This window comes from Aquarana catesbeiana, linkage group LG02 (assembly GCF_042186555.1).
Source record: "Aquarana catesbeiana isolate 2022-GZ linkage group LG02, ASM4218655v1, whole genome shotgun sequence".
NCBI classification, from domain to species: Eukaryota; Metazoa; Chordata; class Amphibia; order Anura; family Ranidae; genus Aquarana; species Aquarana catesbeiana.
This window is the reverse complement of record NC_133325.1, coordinates 640,759,668-640,780,703: the sequence shown is the minus strand read 5'-3', so window position 1 is coordinate 640,780,703 and position 21,036 is coordinate 640,759,668. Positions and strand designations below refer to the sequence as shown.

The 21,036-nt window shown below is 42.5% G+C and overlaps 1 protein-coding gene across 1 annotated transcript in view; it reads left to right on the top strand.

Annotated features, from left to right (window-relative positions):
* LOC141128860 (organic solute transporter subunit alpha-like) overlaps positions 1-21,036 on the top strand; it is a 58,669-nt gene that overhangs the window by 10,132 nt on the left and 27,501 nt on the right. Inside the window, exons 2-4 of the mRNA XM_073616437.1 lie at positions 9,193-9,344; positions 17,547-17,620; positions 19,243-19,401. Coding sequence (XP_073472538.1) covers positions 9,193-9,344; positions 17,547-17,620; positions 19,243-19,401 — 385 coding nt within the window. The remainder of the gene's footprint in view (positions 1-9,192; positions 9,345-17,546; positions 17,621-19,242; positions 19,402-21,036) is intronic.

The following is a 21,036-nucleotide window of genomic DNA, read 5'->3' as shown; positions in this document are numbered from 1 at the left end:
CCTAGAGGGTGCTACAGTAATAACATTATTACTACAGAAAATTACCTTTTCTCAGTTAATGCCTGTGAGTAAATGATTATGTTGCCTAATATAAGCACAATTGTTTTTTTTTGTCTAAATAGATATAATTCCTGTAGTGTGGCAACCAAATGATGACTCTGGTTCCGGGACCGCCTCTTTCATTTTCCATTTTCTAAATTACAATAGAGAGAAGAGTAAAAGATAACCGCCTATAGCGTCTAGTGGCTAGTGAAAAAGAGCAAGTAGAAGGGAAAAAAAAAAAAAAATAAAGGGGGGGAGTGGAGAGGCGGGGAAACCCTGAGAGTGACGGGGATGCCCAATCTTTGGGTGGCTAGGTAGGGTGTCTATGCTCCATGATCATGATCTGAGTAGATTTAGACCTTCTTCAGAGAAGATGAATAGATTCCATAATCTCAACAATTTTTATCGTGTTTATTTTGTGCCGAAAGTGTGAGATCTTCCAACTTACTGATCTCTTCCACTTTGTGGAGCCAATAGCCAACTGTTGGGGGTGATACGTCTTTCCACTTAAGGGGGATAAATGCCTTAGCGGCGCTGACTAAATGTCGTAGAATTGATTTCTTATATTTTTTAGCTGGAATAGTCGTAACGTGTAGTAAGAAGAAAGCCGGGTTATTGGGTATCTTGTAGTCAGTAAATTTTTGGACAATGTTCCGCACATCCCTCCAGTATGGTGCTATCCTCGGACAGGACCAGAAAATGTGTAGCATCGTTCCTCCCTCCTCCTGGCATCTTCAGCAATGATCAGGCACTTTGGGGTAAAATTTATGTAGCATCTGCGGGGTGTGATAACATCTTGTCAGTATTTTGTAATTGGTTTCTTGGATTTTGGTGCAGATGGATGACTTCAATGAAAAACTAATCATATTTTGTCTTTCACTTATCGTAAATTTGCAATTCATCTCTCACTCCCATTTCTCTATCCAAGGTAGATGTAGTTGTTCCGGGGGGGAGGTTATCAGTAGACCATACATTTTCGAGAGTACCTGCATCAAACTCCCAATGTCTCCGCAGTACTCTTCAAATGTGGAGAGTTGTCGTCCAAATCAGCCTGGGGTCTTTAGAGAATGAAGAAAGTGGTGCAGCTGCAAGGCATTCCAAAATGGCAAACAAAAGTGACCCGAAGGTTCCATTAATGCCGAGATGGAAGGCCAGCCTCCTGCCATTAGAAAGTGTGATGCCCTAAAACGGTTATTCTGTCGCAGGGTAGAATATTGACTGTCTCTTAGGCCTGGTGGAAATTGTGGGTTCCCAAGAATGGGCGTCAGGGAAGAGTGTGGGGTCGAGAGAGATGTATTTGCGATTATTTATGTGTTTATAGTTTTTACTGTAGAGCCTATCAGGGGGTGTTCCTTTAAATTAGATAGAAGATGGTCGTAGCACCATGGCGCCCCCTTTAAGGAAACATTCGTTTTGGGCTTGTTCAATTTGAACCCAGAGTTTACCGGACGAGTGACGGTTCAAATCTATGAGTCTTCCTAGGTGTACTGCTTGGTAATATTTGAAGACATCTGGGAGGGCAATACCTCCACAATGTTTAGGTAAGAACAGACGGAGTCGAGGAGTGCGTGGTCTCTTGTGTGCCCATATAAATTTGATGAATAAGGAGTGGGTTTGTCTAAAGTACTAAGCCGGGATTTTTATCTGAATTGTTTGAAAGAGGGATAAGTACTTGAGTAGGATGCACATCTTTAAAAGATTACATCTACCAAATCAGGAATGCAGTGCCCGATTCCACGACTCCAAGAAGGCGCGTGTTTTGGGCAGAAGAGGAGGGAAGTTAAGTTCATATATCCAAGACAGGTCGGAGGGAATATATGTTCCCAGATATTTCAAGGCCGTATCCATCTATTTAAATTTGAAGTTCCGAAGTATCGCAGGGAGAATTCCCAATCTCATAGCTTCAGATTTATTGAAATTAATCCGTAGATTGGACAGTCGGCCATGATTTTCGAATTTGTGGATGAGGTTGGGAAGCGACACCGCTGGGTTAGTAAGGGAAAAGAGCAAGTCATCAGCATACGCTGAAATTTTATGGTGGCCATCTCCTACCCTGACAGCAGTGATATCCTTGTTTAGATCTGGGGAAGCCATCTGGGAACCCGGGAAGTAACTATCGATACTGCCCCTCACCACCCTGCATCCTCCGCTTCCTGATCAAGGGCATGCCATTTGAATCGGGACTGTTTTAGGGCTGTTTTAGTCGGGATGGGTGGGTATGGGACAGGAGCTCCAGCTACACGCGTCCTCCTGCAGACCACACCCCAATATAATCACAATTGTAACCAGCAATTAGCTTTTAAACTAGGTGGTGGGAGAAGGGTTCAGAGGAAGAGATAGCCAACTGTGAGCGGAGTTTAGAGGGTATTAATAGAGGCATTAGTGGTAATATAATACCTAAACCCTGGGTTGACAATACATCATCACAGCCTCAAAAAAATGAATAAGGAAATAATTGGAGGAGTTGGACCTGCTGTTACACGAGGAGGGTTTTGACTTTGTGGGTATATCAGAAACTTGATTTGACAGATCACATGATTGGTCAGCAATGCATCTATCCATTGGTATTCATTGGATCAAAGGGACAGGAAGAGTAGAAGAGGAGGGGTTTGCCTGTATATCAAAAATGATTTGTTAGTGAACATGAGAAAAGACATTGCAAATAGCAAAATGGGGGAGGTGGAGTTCCTGTGGGTGGAGCTTCAAAGGAAAGAGACAAGCGGGAAATTAATAGTGGGGGTATGCTACAGGCCCCTAATCTGAAAGATGAGGAGGAGTTGGCCCTCCTATCACAGTTTGAAATGGCAGTGAGTCAGGGCAACGTCATCATAATGGGGGACTTCAGATTTTAACTGGGTGGAGGGGACGGCTAACTCTTTCAAGGCCTTTCATTTCTTAAATATCTTACAGAACAACTTCATGTTCCAGTTGGTGGATGTCCTAACTCGAAAGAATTCTTTGCTGGATCTAATAATTACAGATAACACAGATCTGGTCGCAGATGTGGGGATACGGGACAATTTAGGATCCAGCGATCACAAGACAAGAAGGAAAAGAGGGCACAAGGGTGGTACGACAACGCTAAACTTCAAACGAGACAAATTTTCTAGACTGTGCTCAATACTACAAGATAATTAATGGAAACAAATCCTAGATATATTGAACACTGAGGAAAAATAGAAGTGCTTTAGGAACATAGTAAATAAAGGTATCACTAAGTGTATTTTAAGGGGTAATAAATATAAACGAGTGTGGCTAAATTTTAATGTAAAAAGACGTTAAAAAAAAAAGATATATTAAAGAGAAAAAAATGGCCTTCAAGAAATATACGGCTGAGGGGTCATGCATTCCAGCACTACAAGGAATGCAATAGGAAATGTAAAAATGCAATCAGGGCAGCTAAAATAGACCACAGAAGACACATAGCGGAGGAGACCAAAATAAATCCCATTCATTTTTTTAAATATATGAACATTAAAAAAGCAAGGTCAGAGCATATTGGCCCTAAAAAGGATGACGGAAAGTTGGTTACAAATGACAAGGAGAAGGCAACTGTACTTAATGCTTTCTTCTCAGTTTTTACACAGGAAAAGGAGGGGTATAACAACGACTGTATTGTTAGTAACGCATCGCAGGATGTACCTTGACTAACAGAGGCAGGTGTTCAGAAAATACTAGAAAAGCTTACATAAATAAATCACAAATCCTCAAAGTACTCAGTCAGTTTATAGCCAGGCCGTTATTACTAATTTTTATGGACAGCATAATGACAGGAATAGCACCAGCTGATTGGCGAAGGGCCAACATGGTACCAATATTCAAAAAAGGGCCCCAAACATTTACCTGGGAACTACAGACCAGTCAGTCTTGATAGTATGTAAACTATTGGTGGGGATAATAAGGGACTATAACCAAAAATTTGATGATGAAAACAGTATCATTAGTAGTAATCAGCATGGGTTTATAAAAGGTTGTTCTTGCCAAACCAATCTATTGATATTCTACGAGGAATATCTAAGCTGTCGTCTAGATAAAGGAAGACTTAATTCACAAACTGAGGCCTGTAGGCATAGACCATAGGGTTTGTACATGGATAGAAAACTGGTTACAGGGGCATGTCCAGAGAGTGGTGGTAAATAGGGAATACTCAGACTGGTCTGGAGTGGTAAGCGGGGTACCCCCAAGGCTCTGTCCTGGGACCAATTCTGTTTAATTTTTTCCTAAATGATACAAGGGTTGGTGTAAAAAGCGCAATCTCAGTGTTTGCTGAAGACACAAAGCTAAGTAGAGAAATAACTTTACAGCAAGATATAGAAACTTTACAAGAGGACCTCAAAAAAAAATAATAGGCTGGTCAAAGCGGAGTTCCACGCTGAAATTTTTTTTTCAGAATCAGACTCCTCTTAACCTATAAAAAAACATTTGAGGCTGGGTTCACACTGCTGCGAATTCTATTGCGAATTTGAGCCATTGCGATCGCTCAAATTCGCAAGTCATTTAAATTACATAGATTAACATTAGTGCCGTTCACATCGACGCGTTGCGAATATAACCTGCGTGAAAAAAAGGTCCTGTGCGAGTTTACTGCGTTGCGTTGCGAATTTAGTCTCCATAGACATCAATGTAAATCGTTCTTGAATCGCATTGATTGGTTCACATATGTGCGAATTCCACCACACTACTCTCCACAAAAACCAGGAAGTACACAGGAAGTTAAGACCCTTTTTTTTTTTACATTATGATTCCATTGGCTAGACTATCAATCGCAGCTATATCCAACTCCTGAAATTCGCGGTAAAATCGCGGTAAATTCGCGGTAAAATCGCGGTAAATTCGCACTGCAGCAGTGTGAACCCAGCCTTAAGGAAAAACATTTTTTATACTTACCAGAATCGCACTGTTGCTATGTAGTCCTCTTAATCTGCCACGTCCTGGTCCGCGGAGTTCTTCGTCACTTCCTCCCTCGCCTGTGCTCCTGGGAAATGATGTGTCATAATTTCTCAGGAGTCTGTGGGCAGTACCGTGATCAAAAATCCTGACCGGAAATTACACGATTTAGGGCGGATCACAGAACGGAGATTATTATTATTATTATTATTAACCAGGATTTATATAGCGCCAACTGTTTACGCAGCATTTACAATATAAAAGAGAGACAATACAGTTATAATACAATAGAATACAAGAGGATTAAGAGGGCCCTGCTCAGAAGAGCTTACAATCTAATAGGGTGGGGCAGGTGGTACAAAAGGTTATAACTGTGGGGAATGAGCTGATGGAAGTGGTAAAAGATTAGTTAGAGACGTTATAGGCTTTCCTGAAGAGATAAGTTTTCAGGGACCGCCTGAAGGTAGCAAGAGTAGGGGATAGCCGGACAGGTGGAGGTAGCGAGTTCCAGAGGATGGGAGAGGCTCTGGAGAAATCCTGGAGATGAGCATGAGAGGAGGAGACGAGAAAGCTTGAGAGTAGGAGGTCTTGAGAAGAGCGGAGAGGACGATTTGGGTGATATTTGGAGACAAGACTGGTGATGTAGCTTGGGGCAGAGTTGTGAATGGCTTTGTATGTTGTGTTTATTATTTTAAATTTAATTCGCTAGGTGATTGATTGGGAGCCAGTGTAGAGATTGGAGGAGAGGGTTGGCAGACACTGAGCGGTTGGTAAGGTGGATAAGTCTGGCAGCAGCATTCATGATAGACTGAAGAGGGGATAGCCTATTGAGAGGCAGGCCAATGAGAAGGGAGTTGTATTAGTCAAGGCGAGAGATAACAAGGGAGTGAATGAGGAGCTTGGTAGTTTCATTTGTTAAAAAGGGGCGAATTTTAGAGATGTTACGGAGGTGAATTCTACAAACTTTTGACAACGATTGGATTTGAGGCTGAAATGACAAGTCAGAGTCTAGGATTACACCTAGTACCCTGGCGTGAGGGGAGGGACTGATGGTTGCATTGTTGATTTTGATGGAAAAGTCGTGGAGGAGGGCACGGGCGGGGGGGAATATTAATAGCTCAGTTTTAGAGAGATTTAGGTTAAGGAAGTGGTGCGACATCCATGTTGATATGTCAGCTAGTAAGTTAGTAATGCGAGAGGAGACTGAAGGAGTGAGGTGAGGAGTAGACAGATAGATTTGGGTGTCATCAGAGTATAAGTGGTATTGGAAGCCGTGGGCAGTTATCAAGTGACCAAGGGAGGAGGTGTAGATAGAGAAGAGAAGGGGTCCAAGAACAGAGCATTGGGGGACCCCCCCAGAAAGGGGCAATGGAGAGGAGGAGACAGAGTTGTAGGTGACACTGAAGGAGTGCTGTGATAAATAGGCAGAGAACCAGGATAGAGCAGAATCTCGGAGGCCAATGGAATGTAGTTTATTGAGAAGGAGCGGGTGGTCAACAGTATCAAAGGCCGCAGAGAGGTCAAGTAGTAGGAGTATGGAGTACTGCCTGTTGGTTTTAGCAGTTAGAAAATCGTTAGTGAGTTTTAGTAAGGCAGTTTCTGTGGAGTGCTGTGAGCGAAAGCCAGACTGTAAAGGGTCAAGAAGGTTATTTTCACTGAGGTAGGAGCTAAGATGGTTGTAGACTAAGCATTCTAGAAGTTTAGAGTTGAATGGGAGCAATGAGATGGGTCTTAAGTTGTTCAGGTTGGTGGGGTCCAGTGAGGGCTTTTTAAGTATGGGAGTGATCTGTGCATGTTTTAGAGGGGAGGGGAAGGTGCCACTAGGGAAGGAGAGATTGAAGATGTGAGTGAGGGAGCATAGAATAGAAGAAAAGGGTGACCGTAGTAGTTGTGAGGGAACAGGATCCAGGGGACAATTGGTTAAGTGGGCATCTGAGAAAAGTTTTGTAACCTCTTCAGTATTAGCCAATTCAAAAGAGGAGAGTGTTGAATGTGCTGTTAGGCAAGGTATGTTGGGTGGGGGAGATGTACGCACAGTGGAGGTATCCTCACAAATTGCATCAATCTTGTCTTTGAAGTGATTGGCAATCTCTTGGGCAGTGAGTGAGTTAGTGGGTAGGGGGGTTAAATGTTGAGAAGAGCCGAAGGGGACTGGATGACAAGGAATTAAAAAGAGAGACATAGTAGGCTTGTTTGGCAGCATGGGGGCATGAATTGTATTTTAGAAGGGCAGATTTATATAGGGTGAAGTCTTGCAGGCATTTGGTTTTACGCCACAGTAGTTCAAGAGCACGGCAATGTCTCTTGAGATTTCTAGTGTTGTCAGTTTGCCAGGTTTGTAATGGTCGGGGCCTGATTCTGCATGTGGTTCGAGGAGCAAGTGCATCTAGTGATGATGAGAGTGAACTGTTGTAGACAGAGGTGGCCAGGTCAGGACAGGACAGGGGAGAGATTATGTCATATAGGTGGTCAGTAGCAGAATAGAGAAGAGAAGGGTTAAAGTGGCGAAGGTTTCTACAAGTAATTGTTTGCTGCTTGGGGGGATGGGTGGTTGGAGGCAAGGATACAGTGAAAGTAATGAGGAAAGGGGGTGTTTTTGAGGTTGCCAGGGTTGCAGAGATGGGAGAATACAAGGTTAAGGGTATTACCATTGAAGTGAGTGGAAGTATGTGTCCATTGGGTTAGGTCAAAAAATTAGGTTAAGTCGAGAAGTTTAGCTGTAGTTGGGCTGTTAACATTAACAGGAATGTTGAAGTCACCAAGAATGATAGTGGGTATTTCAGAGGAGAGAAAGTAGGGTAGCCAGGCAGCAAAGTCATCAGGAAATCACGATACCGGCCCAGGAGCCCGATAAATTGCTGCAATCCTCAGCGAAATGGGAGAAAACAGAGATGTGTTTATCTATGTTGCCATAACAACGGGGCGGGACCTTCCTCCGTCGATGCCCATTGTTATGCCAACTTTAGAAACAATCGGTGCTACGGCCGCCAGTGAATTGCGCATGCGCAAGATCGAGAGGTGCATGCTAGTTACCCAGCATGCACCTCTCCTAAGCTTATTCCGGAAGAGTTATTGATTGGGCTTCACCTGCCCACAATCATGATGGCAACGGCCACACCAGCAGGGACAAACTTGTGAGTGTTAAAATGATATCTTAGCAATATCCATTATTAACAATGTATAATCATATTTTTATTTAATAATTAATTATTCTAGGATCAATAAAGAATTAAAAAAAGTGTCCGGAACTCCGCTTTAATGTCAAAAAATGTAAAGTAATGCACTTAGAGGCTAAAAATGTCAATGCAAGTTACTCACTAATCGCTAGGAGGAAAACCTCTGGGGGTATCCAGGATGGAGAAAGATCTGTGGGTCCTATTAGATCACAGACTCACCAAAGGCATGCAATGCCAAGCTGCAGCAAGCAATGCTAGCAAAATATTAGCATGCATAAAAAAGGGAATTTACTCCAGAGTTTAAAAGATAATCTTGCCACTTTACAAAAACTCTGGTTCGACCATATCTGGAGTATTTTGTCCAATTGTGGTCACCAATCCTCAGGAGGGAGGTGTAGCAACTGTAGAGAGTTCAAAGAAGGGCAACAAAGTTAATAAAGGGAATGGAGGACCTTAGTTACAAGGAACGACTACAAGCACTAAACGTATTCTGTCTACCACTCAATGAAACTGTAGGAGAAGCGGTTTAACTTTAAACTGCGTAGGGGGTTTTTCACTGTCAGGGCGGTAAGGATGTGGAATTCACTTCCACAATCGGTGTTATCAACTGGAAGTATTGATAGTTTTAAAAAACTCTTGGACTTGTATCTGAGCGAGCACAGTATACAGGGATACGGGAAATGATTATGAACATGCTCACTACACAGGCTGAACTGGATGGACTGCAGTGGCGGCTGGTGGAAATTTACTTGGGGGGGGGGGGGGGCAACACATACACACTGACCCCCCTCCCCCCCGGTCTAGTCAGTTGGTCGGGTCCAGAGCACTTACCCCGCCTCTAGCTCTAATCAGGTGCTTCAAAAAAACATCCCCCCTATTGGAATCCATTGCATCCGGCGTCCTGCATGGGGGCCGGACGCATGGATGGGGGGGGGTAGCGCATGGATAGGGGGTTGGCGCCTGTTGGCCCTGATGGACTGGTGTCTTTATTCAATCTTACCAACCAGGTAACTATGTGAGTATTACCATAGCTTATATTTACCAGGGTTACTATTAACCAGCATATTTTTGCTATTTTATTTTCTAGGGCTTGACATCACTGGACAGTTGCTGTTTGCTATTCTAACATTAATGACAGTAGTAGGAGTGATAGTGTTCTTTGAAGAAGCATGTTATATGTACAAGAAAATCCCTGGAGCCAAAAAATCAATGATCATCTGGGTGAATGCTGGTGCTCCAGTAAGTACAACTGATATAATTTTAAGTCCTTTTTAAAGGGTAACCAAAAACCAGAGTTGAGCAATTTTACACTTTAGAGCTCCATCTCCAGAAGATACAAGTCTGATCTACTAAGCCATGTAATTGTGCAGGCCTTGAGTGATTTCAGATCATACACCTGTTTTTCTTGTTTTGCATGGTGCATGACAGATAAAACTTTTTCAAGGCTTTTATTCCTGTCTACATCAAGCCTCTTAGTTTGTCCTGGTGATGTGAGTCACAGAACAGAAAATTATTTGAAATCCAAACTATTAAAATCATTTATGGTTGCCATCAGAACAGGAGGTAGGGAGATGTCTTCCCAATGGGACACCTGGTCAGGACTCACTACTCACTTCCTGTTGTGTCTCTAGGACAGAAAGAGGAGACTTTGTCCAAAAGGGCACAGGGGGAGATTCAAACCTTTCCATATCCAATCCCAAACTAAAAAAAAAAAAGTTTTGGTTTGAGTTCTACTGTAACCCTGCCAAGCATCTGTTCTACATGTAATGGCATTGAGAGGGTTAAAACAATAGCAGTCGTGAGATAGTTTTAAAATTAATCCCCGAGCTCCGTGCTGTAATGAAGACGTAATCAGGGGCCTGTAAATCTGCTATATCACGGAAATCCCAGTATAAAAATTCCTTTCTACCCCTTTTTTTTTTTTTTGTACAGTTCCTTTGCGTTAAAAAAATATACTATGTTTTGGGGATTATAAAACATTTTCAGGCCAAAAATGAAAATTTTGGCATGTGTAAACAAATTTAAAAAAAATTGGTCCAGCAGCAAAGGGTCAAGACTTTTATGTTTTAAAATCTGTAAAGTGTACATCCAAAACAACTTCCTTTGTTGTTTACATGTAAACTCTCAGCTATTTTATTTTTAACCACTTCAGCCCCGGAAGAATTTACCCCCTTCCTGACCAGAGCACTTTTTGCGATTCGGCACTGCGTCGCTTCAACTGACAATTGCGCGGTCGTGCGATGTTGCACCCAAACAAATCTGCGATTTTTATCATGACTGCAACACATCGGACAATTTTGACACATTTTTGGGACCATTGGCATTAATACAGCGATCAATGCTAAAAAATGCATTGATTACTGTAAAAATGTCACTGGCAGTGAAGGGGTTAACACTAGGGGGCAATCTAGAGGTTAACTGTGTTCCCTGGGAGGTGATTCTAACTGAAGAGGGAGGGGACTGACTAGGGGAATTGACGGATCGTGGTTCCTAGCTAATAGGAACACACAATCTGTCATTCTTGTCAGAACAGAACAGGGAAGTGTGTGTTTACACACACTCGTCCCTGTTCTGTGTCTCCTGCTCACAATCGCTCATGGCCGGCGGTCATCGCGACCGTCGACCATGAGCATTGGCACCCCCGCTGTGCAGCGGGCATGCACATGCACCTGCTATCCCGGCCCCGCGAGCCAACGTATAGCTATGATGGCTTGCGCAGGGGAGCCAACCTGCCGCAGTATAACTGCGGCGGTTGGTCGGGAAGCGGTTAAAGCTTTGTGCACATGGGTACATTTGCCCATGCATCATAAAGTTTCTTTGGTGTCCTGAATGTCCTAAAGCTGCCATTGAAGTTGAAGGTTATACGTACATGTGCCCATTTGCCTGTGCAGTGTAAAGACACAGTGCATTTTTGTTTTCTCAGATGTCGTAGAGTGGCATACAGCCGCCCATAGACATAAATAGGTAAAGGTGGCTGTATGCAGATATTTGTGAAAAGTAGCACATGAGCACAGATGTAATGTTCATAATGTATTGCATTATGTCTGTGTTCATGTACTACTATAACATACGCTGCTAACAAATAGTGGCGCATAGCTACGTACAACCACCTTCACCGATTCATGTGCATGGGTGGCTGTATGCAGCTCTATGACATACGGGACATCAAAAAACATAGGGGGTTTTTACTAAAGGCAAATCCACTTTGCACTTCAAGTGCAAACTACAAGTGCAAAGTGCACTTGAAATTGCACTGAAAGGGCACTTAGATGTGCAGTCGCTGTAGATCCGAGGGGGACGTGCAAGAAAACTAATACACAGCATTTTAGCTTGCACATGATTGGATAATAAAATCAGCAGAGCTTCCCCTCATTTCAGATCTACCCCTCGGATTTACAGAGACTGCACTTCCAAGTGCACTTTCAGTGCAATTTCAAGTGCACTTTGCACTTGTAGTGCAAAGTGGATTTGCCTTTCGTAAATAACCCCCATAGTGTCTTTACACTGCTTGGGCTAATGTGCATGCAGCCTAAAAGCCCTACCTAACAGGGCTGGACTGGCCTACCAGGATAGCGGGAGATTTCCCGGTAGGCTGGTTGCCTTGTGGCCACTGTCAGCTAGGAGCTGTGAACAGGAGGCGGGGCTGGCTCAGGAAATGAATTCTAGCAGTGGAGGGACAGAGGAGCACGTGGCTATCATGCAGCAGGCAGGTCTGTGGTGTGCAGGAGGATAATGCAGGTGGGAGGGAGCATGGACACTGTGTGTTCTCTGAGCAGTGGACTGATCATTTCTCGTAGTAGGTTTAGTAGGGAACCCACAGCCAATAACGCTGCTTAGGGAAGTACAAGGGAGGACTTGCTTCTCCTCCCGTCCATCCACAGCCAATCAGCAGGCAGTGTAGCCCTCCCCCGCTCACATTTGACTGTAAGTGCTGGAGTGAGACTGAATGGGGACGCCAGGAGGGAGATACAAGGAGATATGACTACAATAATGCAAGTGCTCCAGGACACACAACTCTGGCTGAATGGAAAAAACAGGATCATCTGGAGCACAGTAACATGTTTCTGGCCAGCTGCAGTGTATTCCAGATATCTATGTGATCAGGCAGTGTGCAGGTTACCGATCAGCCTCCCCTCATTCTTGTCTCCCTGGTTACTTTTTTTTATCTGCCTAACCTGACCTGCACATTGTCTGATCACACTAATAAGATCTCTGGAAGACACTGCAGCAGCATTCTATGAGACCAGGGACACATGGCTGTTAACCATTTCAGCTTATAATCAGCTATTTAGCCAAAGCTCTGTGTGTGCTGCACAGATTGTTTGATGCTTTTTTTTTTTTTTTTTTTTTTTTTTGAGGATTTACTGCTGGATCAGGCTAAAAGCTTCACGGACCCACTAAATGGTTACTGCCCTCATCTAATCTTGAGCAGTTCAGTGTTTGCAAGAAAATTTGTATTTTGGAAACTGGGTGTGATATTTTCTTCTGTCACTTGGTTGTACTTTCAAAGGAAAATGACTGACTTGATTTTGCAGAGATGGTTTAAATAGAGTGGAGCAACCCTGCGATACTATATACCTGTACACTGAATTCAGCTTTAAATGCAGTCTCTAACCATCTCCTGAATCAATCATGTCTGCAATCCCTAACCAACTCCTGTACTATGTCTGCAGTCTCTGACCATCTCCTGTATTATGTCTGCAGTCTCTGACCATCTCCTGTACTATGTTTGCAGTCTCTGATCATCTCCTGTACTATGTCTGCAGTCTCTGACCATCTCCTGTACTATGTCTGCAGTCTCTGACCATCTCCTGTACTATGTCTGCAGTCTCTGATCATCTCCTGTACTATGTCTGCAGTCTCTGACCATCTCCTGTACTATGTCTGCAGTCTCTGATCATCTCCTGTACTATGTCTGCAGTCTCTGACCATCTCTCGTACTATATCTGTAGTCTCTGACCATCTCCTGTAATATGTCTGCAGTCTCTGATCATCTCCTGTTGTATGACTGCAGTCTCTGACCATCTCCTGTGCTATATCTATAGTCTCTGACCATCTCCTGTAATATGTCTTCAGTCTCTGACCATCTCCTGTACTATATCTGCAGTCTCTGATCATCTCCTGTACTATATGTGCAGTCTCTGACCATCTCCTGTACTGTATCTGCAGTCTCTGACCATCTCCTGTACTATGTCTGCAGTCTCTGTCCATCTCCTGTACTATGTCTGCAGTCTCTGACCATCTCCTGTACTATGTCTGCAGTCTCTGACCATCTCCTGTAATATGTCTGCAGTCTCTGATCATCTCCTGTATTATGTCTGCAGTCTCTGACCATCTCCTGTACTATGTCTGCAGTCTCTGACCATCTCCTGTAATATGTCTGCAGTCTCTGACCATCTCCTGTTGTATGTCTGCAGTCTCTGACCATCTCCTGTTGTATGTCTGCAGTCTCTGACCATCTCCTGTAATATGTCTGCAGTCTCCGACCATCTCCTGTACTATATCTGTAGTCTGTGACCATCTCCTGCAATATGTCTGCAGTCTCTGACCATCTCATGTACTATATTTGCAGTCTCTGACCATCTCCTGTACTATATCTGCAGTCTCTGACCATCTCCTGTACAATATCTGCAGTCTCTGACCATCTCCTGTACTATGTCTGCAGTCTCTGACCATCTCCTGTACAATATCTGCAGTCTCTGACCATCTCCTGTAGTATGTCTGCAGTCTCTGACCATCTCCTGTACTATATTTGCAGTCTCTGACCATCTCCTGTACTATATTTGCAGTCTCTGACCATCTCCTGTACAATATCTGCAGTCTCTGACCATCTCCTGTACTATGTCTGCACTCTATGACCATCTCCTGTAATGTGTCTGCAATCCCTGCAGGAGAGCACACACACATGATACACACACACACTGTATACACTTCCCCACCTGCCACAGCAGAAGTATATTACAGCCCCCAGTCCTGGACCAGTACAGAGGGAGAATGCATTATGGTGGGCACTATGGCCAAGGTACATTTCACATTGGAATCCACCCTCCCCCAAAAGACAATTATTCATTCGGTGCAATATACATATAGGTGTAAATACATACAGTGTATGTGTGTGTATAGATATAGAGGTGAGAGAGGGAAAAAAAACAAAGAGGAGGAGAAGGAATAAAAAGAGGGGGAGGAAAAAAGAAAGCGGGTGAGAAAGAACATGACAGATGGATAGAGAGCGATATATAGGGAAGAAAAGGAGAACAAATAGAAAGAGTGGTACATCCTAAGAGGTACCATAAGGGTACCTTATGCTAAATATACTGTATGAGGGGAAGGGACTCGGAGTGCTAAATGTCCGCGGGTTAGTGGCGCAAATTACTTGCCTTGGGTGCGGACAACCAACGCTACGCCACTGGGGCTGCTATGAAATTATTTCCAGGGCTGGTTTTTATGCCCAGTCCGGCCCTGCTACCTAATAGCTAGCCGCACAAAAAAGTCTGTTATTAACTGTTTTGTTTTTTACATCCAGACAACCTCTTTTGTGTGCCTGGTTAACCCTGGTTTCAATTTGCTACTAAGCCATATTCCTGTAGGTAAGCACTTCAGTGGCCAATAACCACTCTTTCTTGTTGAAATGGGAAAGGTAGATATGTGGGTACTGGTTTTGCTGGTAAGTCCTAACCCTAGAATCTGGAAGGTTGAGTCTTTAGCAACACAGTGGGGGTTATTTACGAAAGCCAAATCCACTTTGCACTACAAGTGCAAACTACAAGTGCAAAGTGCACTTGGAAGTGCAGTCGCTGTAAATCTGAGGGGTAGATCTGAAATGAGGGGAAGCTCTGCTGATTTTATAATCCAATCATGTGCAAGCTAAAATGCTGTTTTATTTTCCTTGCATGTCCCCCTCGGATCTACATTAACTGCACTTCCAAGTGCACTTTCAGTGCAATTTCAAGTGCACTTTGCACTTGTAGTTTGCACTTCTAGTGCAAAGTGGATTTACCTTTCGTAAATAACCCCCGGTGTAACCAGGGTCAGAAAGGCACATAGAAGAGACCTTTCTGTCAAACAAAGGCAAAAATAAGGAAATTTAGGATGCCTTCTGCTAGGCGGCGCTTCTATTTTTTAAATTTAAAAATTACTGTCAGGTTTGAATTAAGGTCATTCTTATTCAATATATTTTTAATATTCAATATACATTCAATATTCAATATATTAACTTCAAAACCATTCAATGTAGGTCAAAAACCTGAGCTTTACAATTCCTGAAAAGTCGCGTATGAAAGTATGCATGATGTGTTAATGAACTTACTTCTGGATTATTGCTCACGACAGAAGTATAGATGATCTTGTGCCTACCACCTCCTACCATTACTACCATTACTCTTATCCCAACCAACACCTTTAAGTAAATACGCAACACATTTTTGGATTAAAATGGCCATAGCAGCCTTTTTATTAACAACCATAAATAACAGTATAAAACTTTTATTCCATTTTCTTAAACAAACACTTTTCAACCTAAATTGTCTGACTGTATCTATGTCTCAGGTAAATGAAGAAAGGCTTTCTATCGCATCGGCTGTATCACCAACCACTTTACCACCCTGGCCCCTAGCCGCAGTTCCACCGGCTCAGGGACAAACTTTGTAACAGTTTTTCACACCCGATGCAGCCCGATGACCGATAGCCCCTTACTTCCTTAGCAGGGAAGGTACCCATACCAAGATGGGCCCAACCCTATCAATTCCACGTACTGTATTTGTTAACATTCCCACCTTCACAAACCTGAGACCCCTGCCACAAACGCCCACCAGTGACATCTCACGCGTGGGCGACCCACCACAGCCGAAAGGCATGCTGAAGCCCTTCCTGCAAACCCAAAAAACACATGTCGATCCTGACTGCGGTCAAGTGAACTCCATCACACCTGAGATAAAGTCAGTTATCCCCCTCCAGCTCGACATGGCGCACCATCAGGCCACCATTACGGACAAATTATCTGCCCACCTCCTTATTAACTTTAATCCTAGTTTTGTTGATTCTGGCAACCAACTGAGCCATGCACTAGGATGCCCTGCCAATGATATCCGACCATACCAACATGGTGTCCGGAAAGGACGACCACAAGCGGAGAAAGTCCCACTAGATATCACGGATAAGTTCACGGGCAGAACTAAGTCCTAGGTCATTACCCCCCATGTGCATCAACACATCCGGGGGCCTATCCAACCTGGCATATCATTGAATCTCCGGCAAAATCCGACACCAAAGCATACCTGGGACCCTGATCCACCTACAGCTTCACTACGTGGAAAACCAAGCTGTCTGCCCTCCAGCCTGACCAGTGCCCTCTTAGCACTCCAATGAACATAAGAGTGTCCAAGTATTCATATCAGGCAAGCTGGGTCTGAAAAACATAAAGCAACAAATATCACAATGCACCCCCCACCTAGGACATTCAACATACAAACCCCACCAAGCCCTACGGGCCACAACCACGGGTCCAACACACGCACACAGAACACAGCACAAAGACACCCAGATTACCACAAGGAAGAAACACAAGGTAAGTACACCTACCAGGACTAAAGGAGTTGTGGACGAACATACAAACGAAAACACTGAGATTCCCAACGACCAATTTGCCACAGAATCTGGTCACTCAGACCCCAACGATCTGCCTCCATGACAGCCCCAATACTGAACTAATGGGAAGAATATTCTGACTGCGGAAAGCCCCCCGCCACCAAGCATTTCCTGAAAACAGACACAAATTGGTACCGCGACAACGCAGTGCTGTCCTCCTGTATTAGGAAAGGCCCAGGTCCATCAGGCCACACTGTCAGCCAGTTGGACACCGGATCTCCACTGACCCCTAAACAGATATTCCCTTACCCAGACTACTGCTGCCACACCCAGCCACGCCCTGCCCCCCCATATCGCCCAATAAACAGGGTCTGCTGCTGCCTTGTTGAAATACCTAAAATTTCCACTAGTTCTAGCCTGCTCCCAGCAACTCAGTCATGTAGGCCCTCCACCTATGCTCTGCATCAGTTACTGGCCTTTGCTTTACTATTTTTTTATCAAACAAGGAGGAAAAATCATTTTTTTCTCTAAAGAAATGCATAAACCATATTTTTGGGCTTGTTAATTCAAACACATGATTGGAAGGTTGTTTGGCCCTTATATACAAACCCGCAGAGACATTTGAAAAAACATTTGGTACACCATGCTCTGTGTTATGTGGGTCTTAGTCCTTAGGCTTTTAGCAATTCCATGCTATTGGAGTAGAAATATTATGCTACTAATAGGCACCTACTCACAGCGATCTGTAAACCATACTGTATACTTTAATCTTATATGTTAGAAAAATGTAAGCTGTCTGATTGCCTCATTATGTATGTTTTGGGCTTAAAATGCACTCTCTTGTCGTTGTGTTTGCAGATAATTGCTACAACATCATGTGTGGGAATGTGGATTCCTAGGAGTACTATGTTCACAGACTTCACTGCTTCTGTGTACGTATAGTTAAGGCTTTGATATACATATTATATGTATTAGAGTATTATATGAGTATTAATCTCAGTAAAATTGTCATGCATTTTTCTACGGTAAGTGTTGCAGGAGCACATTGTATTAAGACAGAGCATTTCCCTTCAATTACATCTTCCACATTTTACAAACAAAAAACATAGTTTCCATTTTCACTTACACAAACTAGTTTACTTAAAGTGATTGTGAACGATCACCTTGTAAAACAATTCATTCAGTTTAAAATAGAAATGAAAGCCATATAGACATAAAAATACATTATAAATACCTTTTTTCCCTTTTTTTTACAAATGATCACATTATATCTGTTTTCAGCTGCATAAGAGCTGGGGGGAGGAGAAGCAGCAGTACACTGAGCTTCACAGTGAATGGCTGTGCAGCGGGGGCATTTCAGGACAAGTCTGATCATTGGAGGAGGGCACAATGAGTTCCCAGCATAGCTAGAGAACTGACCACTGTGTGCTATCCTGCTTAGTGTGGTCAGTTTTTAATAGGAAACAGAAGAAATTGCAGGAACACCAGGGATTTCACATAAAGGGCGCATACAAAGAGAACAGGATACTTTGTTATACAAGTACATGGTACAGCAAGCAGATATCATGCTAAATGGTAACGGGGTACAAATGTACCCCTACGATTTCACAAAAAAGTGTCAAAATGGTAAAAATGACAAGACACGGCTTGGGACAAGTCCTTTATTAAAAAATTAAAAAATAAAAATGTCCCACATAGTCCATTCTTCTTATTATCTTGCTCCGCCGATGGACTGAAAAAGAAAAAAAAAATGCCGCACCGACCCGCCTCAGTGGGAGGCACCCGCCGTATGACACGTCCTCGCAGGTGACAGTTCTTTTATAACTGAGGGCGGGGCTACATGGTGACTTTCCCGGGTGACACCGCCCCCCTCTGACGCACGGGGACATCCCTATGGCTTTTTAAATTTGGGTTCGGGGTTCCCCTTAATATTCATACCAGACCCAAAGGGCCTGGTAATGGACTGTGGGGGAATCTCATGCCATTTTTTTCAATGACTTTTATCTGTATTGCCGAGACCCGTCAATTCATTCTAGCCGCGAGTAGTTTTAAATGACTTTTTTTCCTTTAGAAATGTCATTTTGTGCAGGGACTGTTCTAAACTCGGGAAACATGCGCTACTTTACAGGCATACTATAGACCCCCCCAGGTACAAAACTTAAAGGAATATTTCACTTTTATTGTTTCACTTTAAGCATTATTAAAATCACTGCTCTCAAAAAAAGTCCGTTTTTAAAACTTTTTTTTGCATTGATACATGTCCCCTGGGGCAGGACCCAGGTCCCCAAACACTTTTTATGACAATAACTTGCATATAAGCCTTTAAAATTAGCACTTTTGATTATTCATGTTCGTGTCCCATAGACTTTAACGGTGTTCGCGTGTTCGAACAAATTTTTTGCCTGTTCGTATGTTCTGCTGCGAACAGAACTGGGGGGTGTTCGGATCATCCCTAATGATAGGTATCTACCAATTTTTTTTTTTTTTAATAAATGTTTATTTTTTTAAAAATAGTTATGGAACCCCACCACTTTGTTATTCTCTCTTATTAAAGGTTTCTCGCTGTTGTTATACACAAGTTTCAACTTATGCTGGTGAGTGAATGTGGTGGCAGAAAAGAATTCCTCAAGAAGTTCGGGTCACAAAAACTTCAACTCAACACAGGCCCACTTTGCTGTTGCTGTGTATGCTTTCCACGGAAAGATATTAACAGGTGAGATAAACATGTAGGTTCAATCATGGCCTCTTCAAGCTTCTGTTCCTGAATGCATTTTTATTAGGGTTTTTTAAGTAAATCTTATAATGTGTTGTGAGAAGGAAGGACGGAAACGTTTTGTGCAGCTTCATACATCGGAAGTCACATTATTGCAGCCAGCTATTATGTGTTTACATGCATTTTACTGTATAAATCTTTTTCCCTTTGAAAGTGCAGATTAACTGCCACAAGCATGCGTTTTAGAGTCTATTCACTCACTTGAGGTGAGGATTTGTAATTCTGTACCATTCATTTTTATTGGCACCACAACATACATGCCAACACACCTGTAATGAAACGCATCATAACACATGATAACACACTACCGTGCACTGTTATGAGAAAAAAAATGGTGCATATCTATTTTTGTATGCTTGCACGCACTAACCCAATACACCAGAACATAACTTTACCTTTTATTACAGAGGCAATTTTGCTAATAATATTCTGTTTGGGGGTAATGATCATATTTTTGATTTAAAATGTTGTTTTAATAAACATTTGCAGACACATATGGGATGTACAAAATTATGGATACTGATTTTTGCTATATTCTGTGTGCTTTCAGAAAGTATAGGCCTTGGGGCAAGGGTTCATTAGTGAACTTTTGTGTCCATAATATGAAACTATATACTATATGCTGTATGAAAAATAAAAAAAATTGGCTCATCATCTGAAAAAATTAGCCATCTCTAAGCTGAAAAATAGTTAACCACTTAAGGACCAGCCTTGTTTTGGATTTTAGGTGTTTACATGTTTAAAACAGGTTTTTTTGCTAGAAAATTACTTAGAACCCCCAAACAATATATATTGTTTTTTTTCTAACACCCTAGAGAATAAAATGGCAGTCAATGCAATACTTTTTTTTTGTGCACCGTATTTGCGCAGCGGTCTTATAAGCGCAATTTTTTGGGAAAAAATTCACTTTTTTGAATAAACAAATAAGACAACAGTAAAGTTAGCCCAATTTTTTTTTTATATTGTGAAATATAATGTTATGCCAAGTAAATTGATACCCAACATGTCACGCTTCAAAATTGCGCCCGCTCGTGGAATGGCGTCAAACTTTTACCCTTAAAAATCTCCATACATTTAAAAAATTCTACAGGTTGCATGTTTTGTGTTACAGAGGAGGTCTAGGGCCAGAATTATTGCTCTCACTCTACCGGTCGCAGTGATACCTCACATGTGTGGTTTGACCACCGTTTTCATATGCGGGCGCTACTCATGTATGCATTCGCTTCTGCGCACGAGCTCGTCAGGACGGGGGGTTTATAAAAAAAAAATTATTTTATTTTTATTATTTATTTTACATGATTTTATTTATTTTTACACAGTTTAAGAAAAAAATTGTGTCACTTTTATTCGTATTACAAGGAATGTAAACATCCCTTGTAATAGAAAAAAGCATGACAGGACCTCTTAAATATGAGATCTGGAGTCAAAAAGACCTCAGATCTCATATTTACACTAAAATGCAATAAAAAAAAAAAAAAGTAATTTAAAAAAATTACATTGAAAAAAATGTGCCTTTAAGACGTATGGGCGGAAGTGACGTTTTGACGTCGCTTCCACCAAGCAGTGTCATGGAGA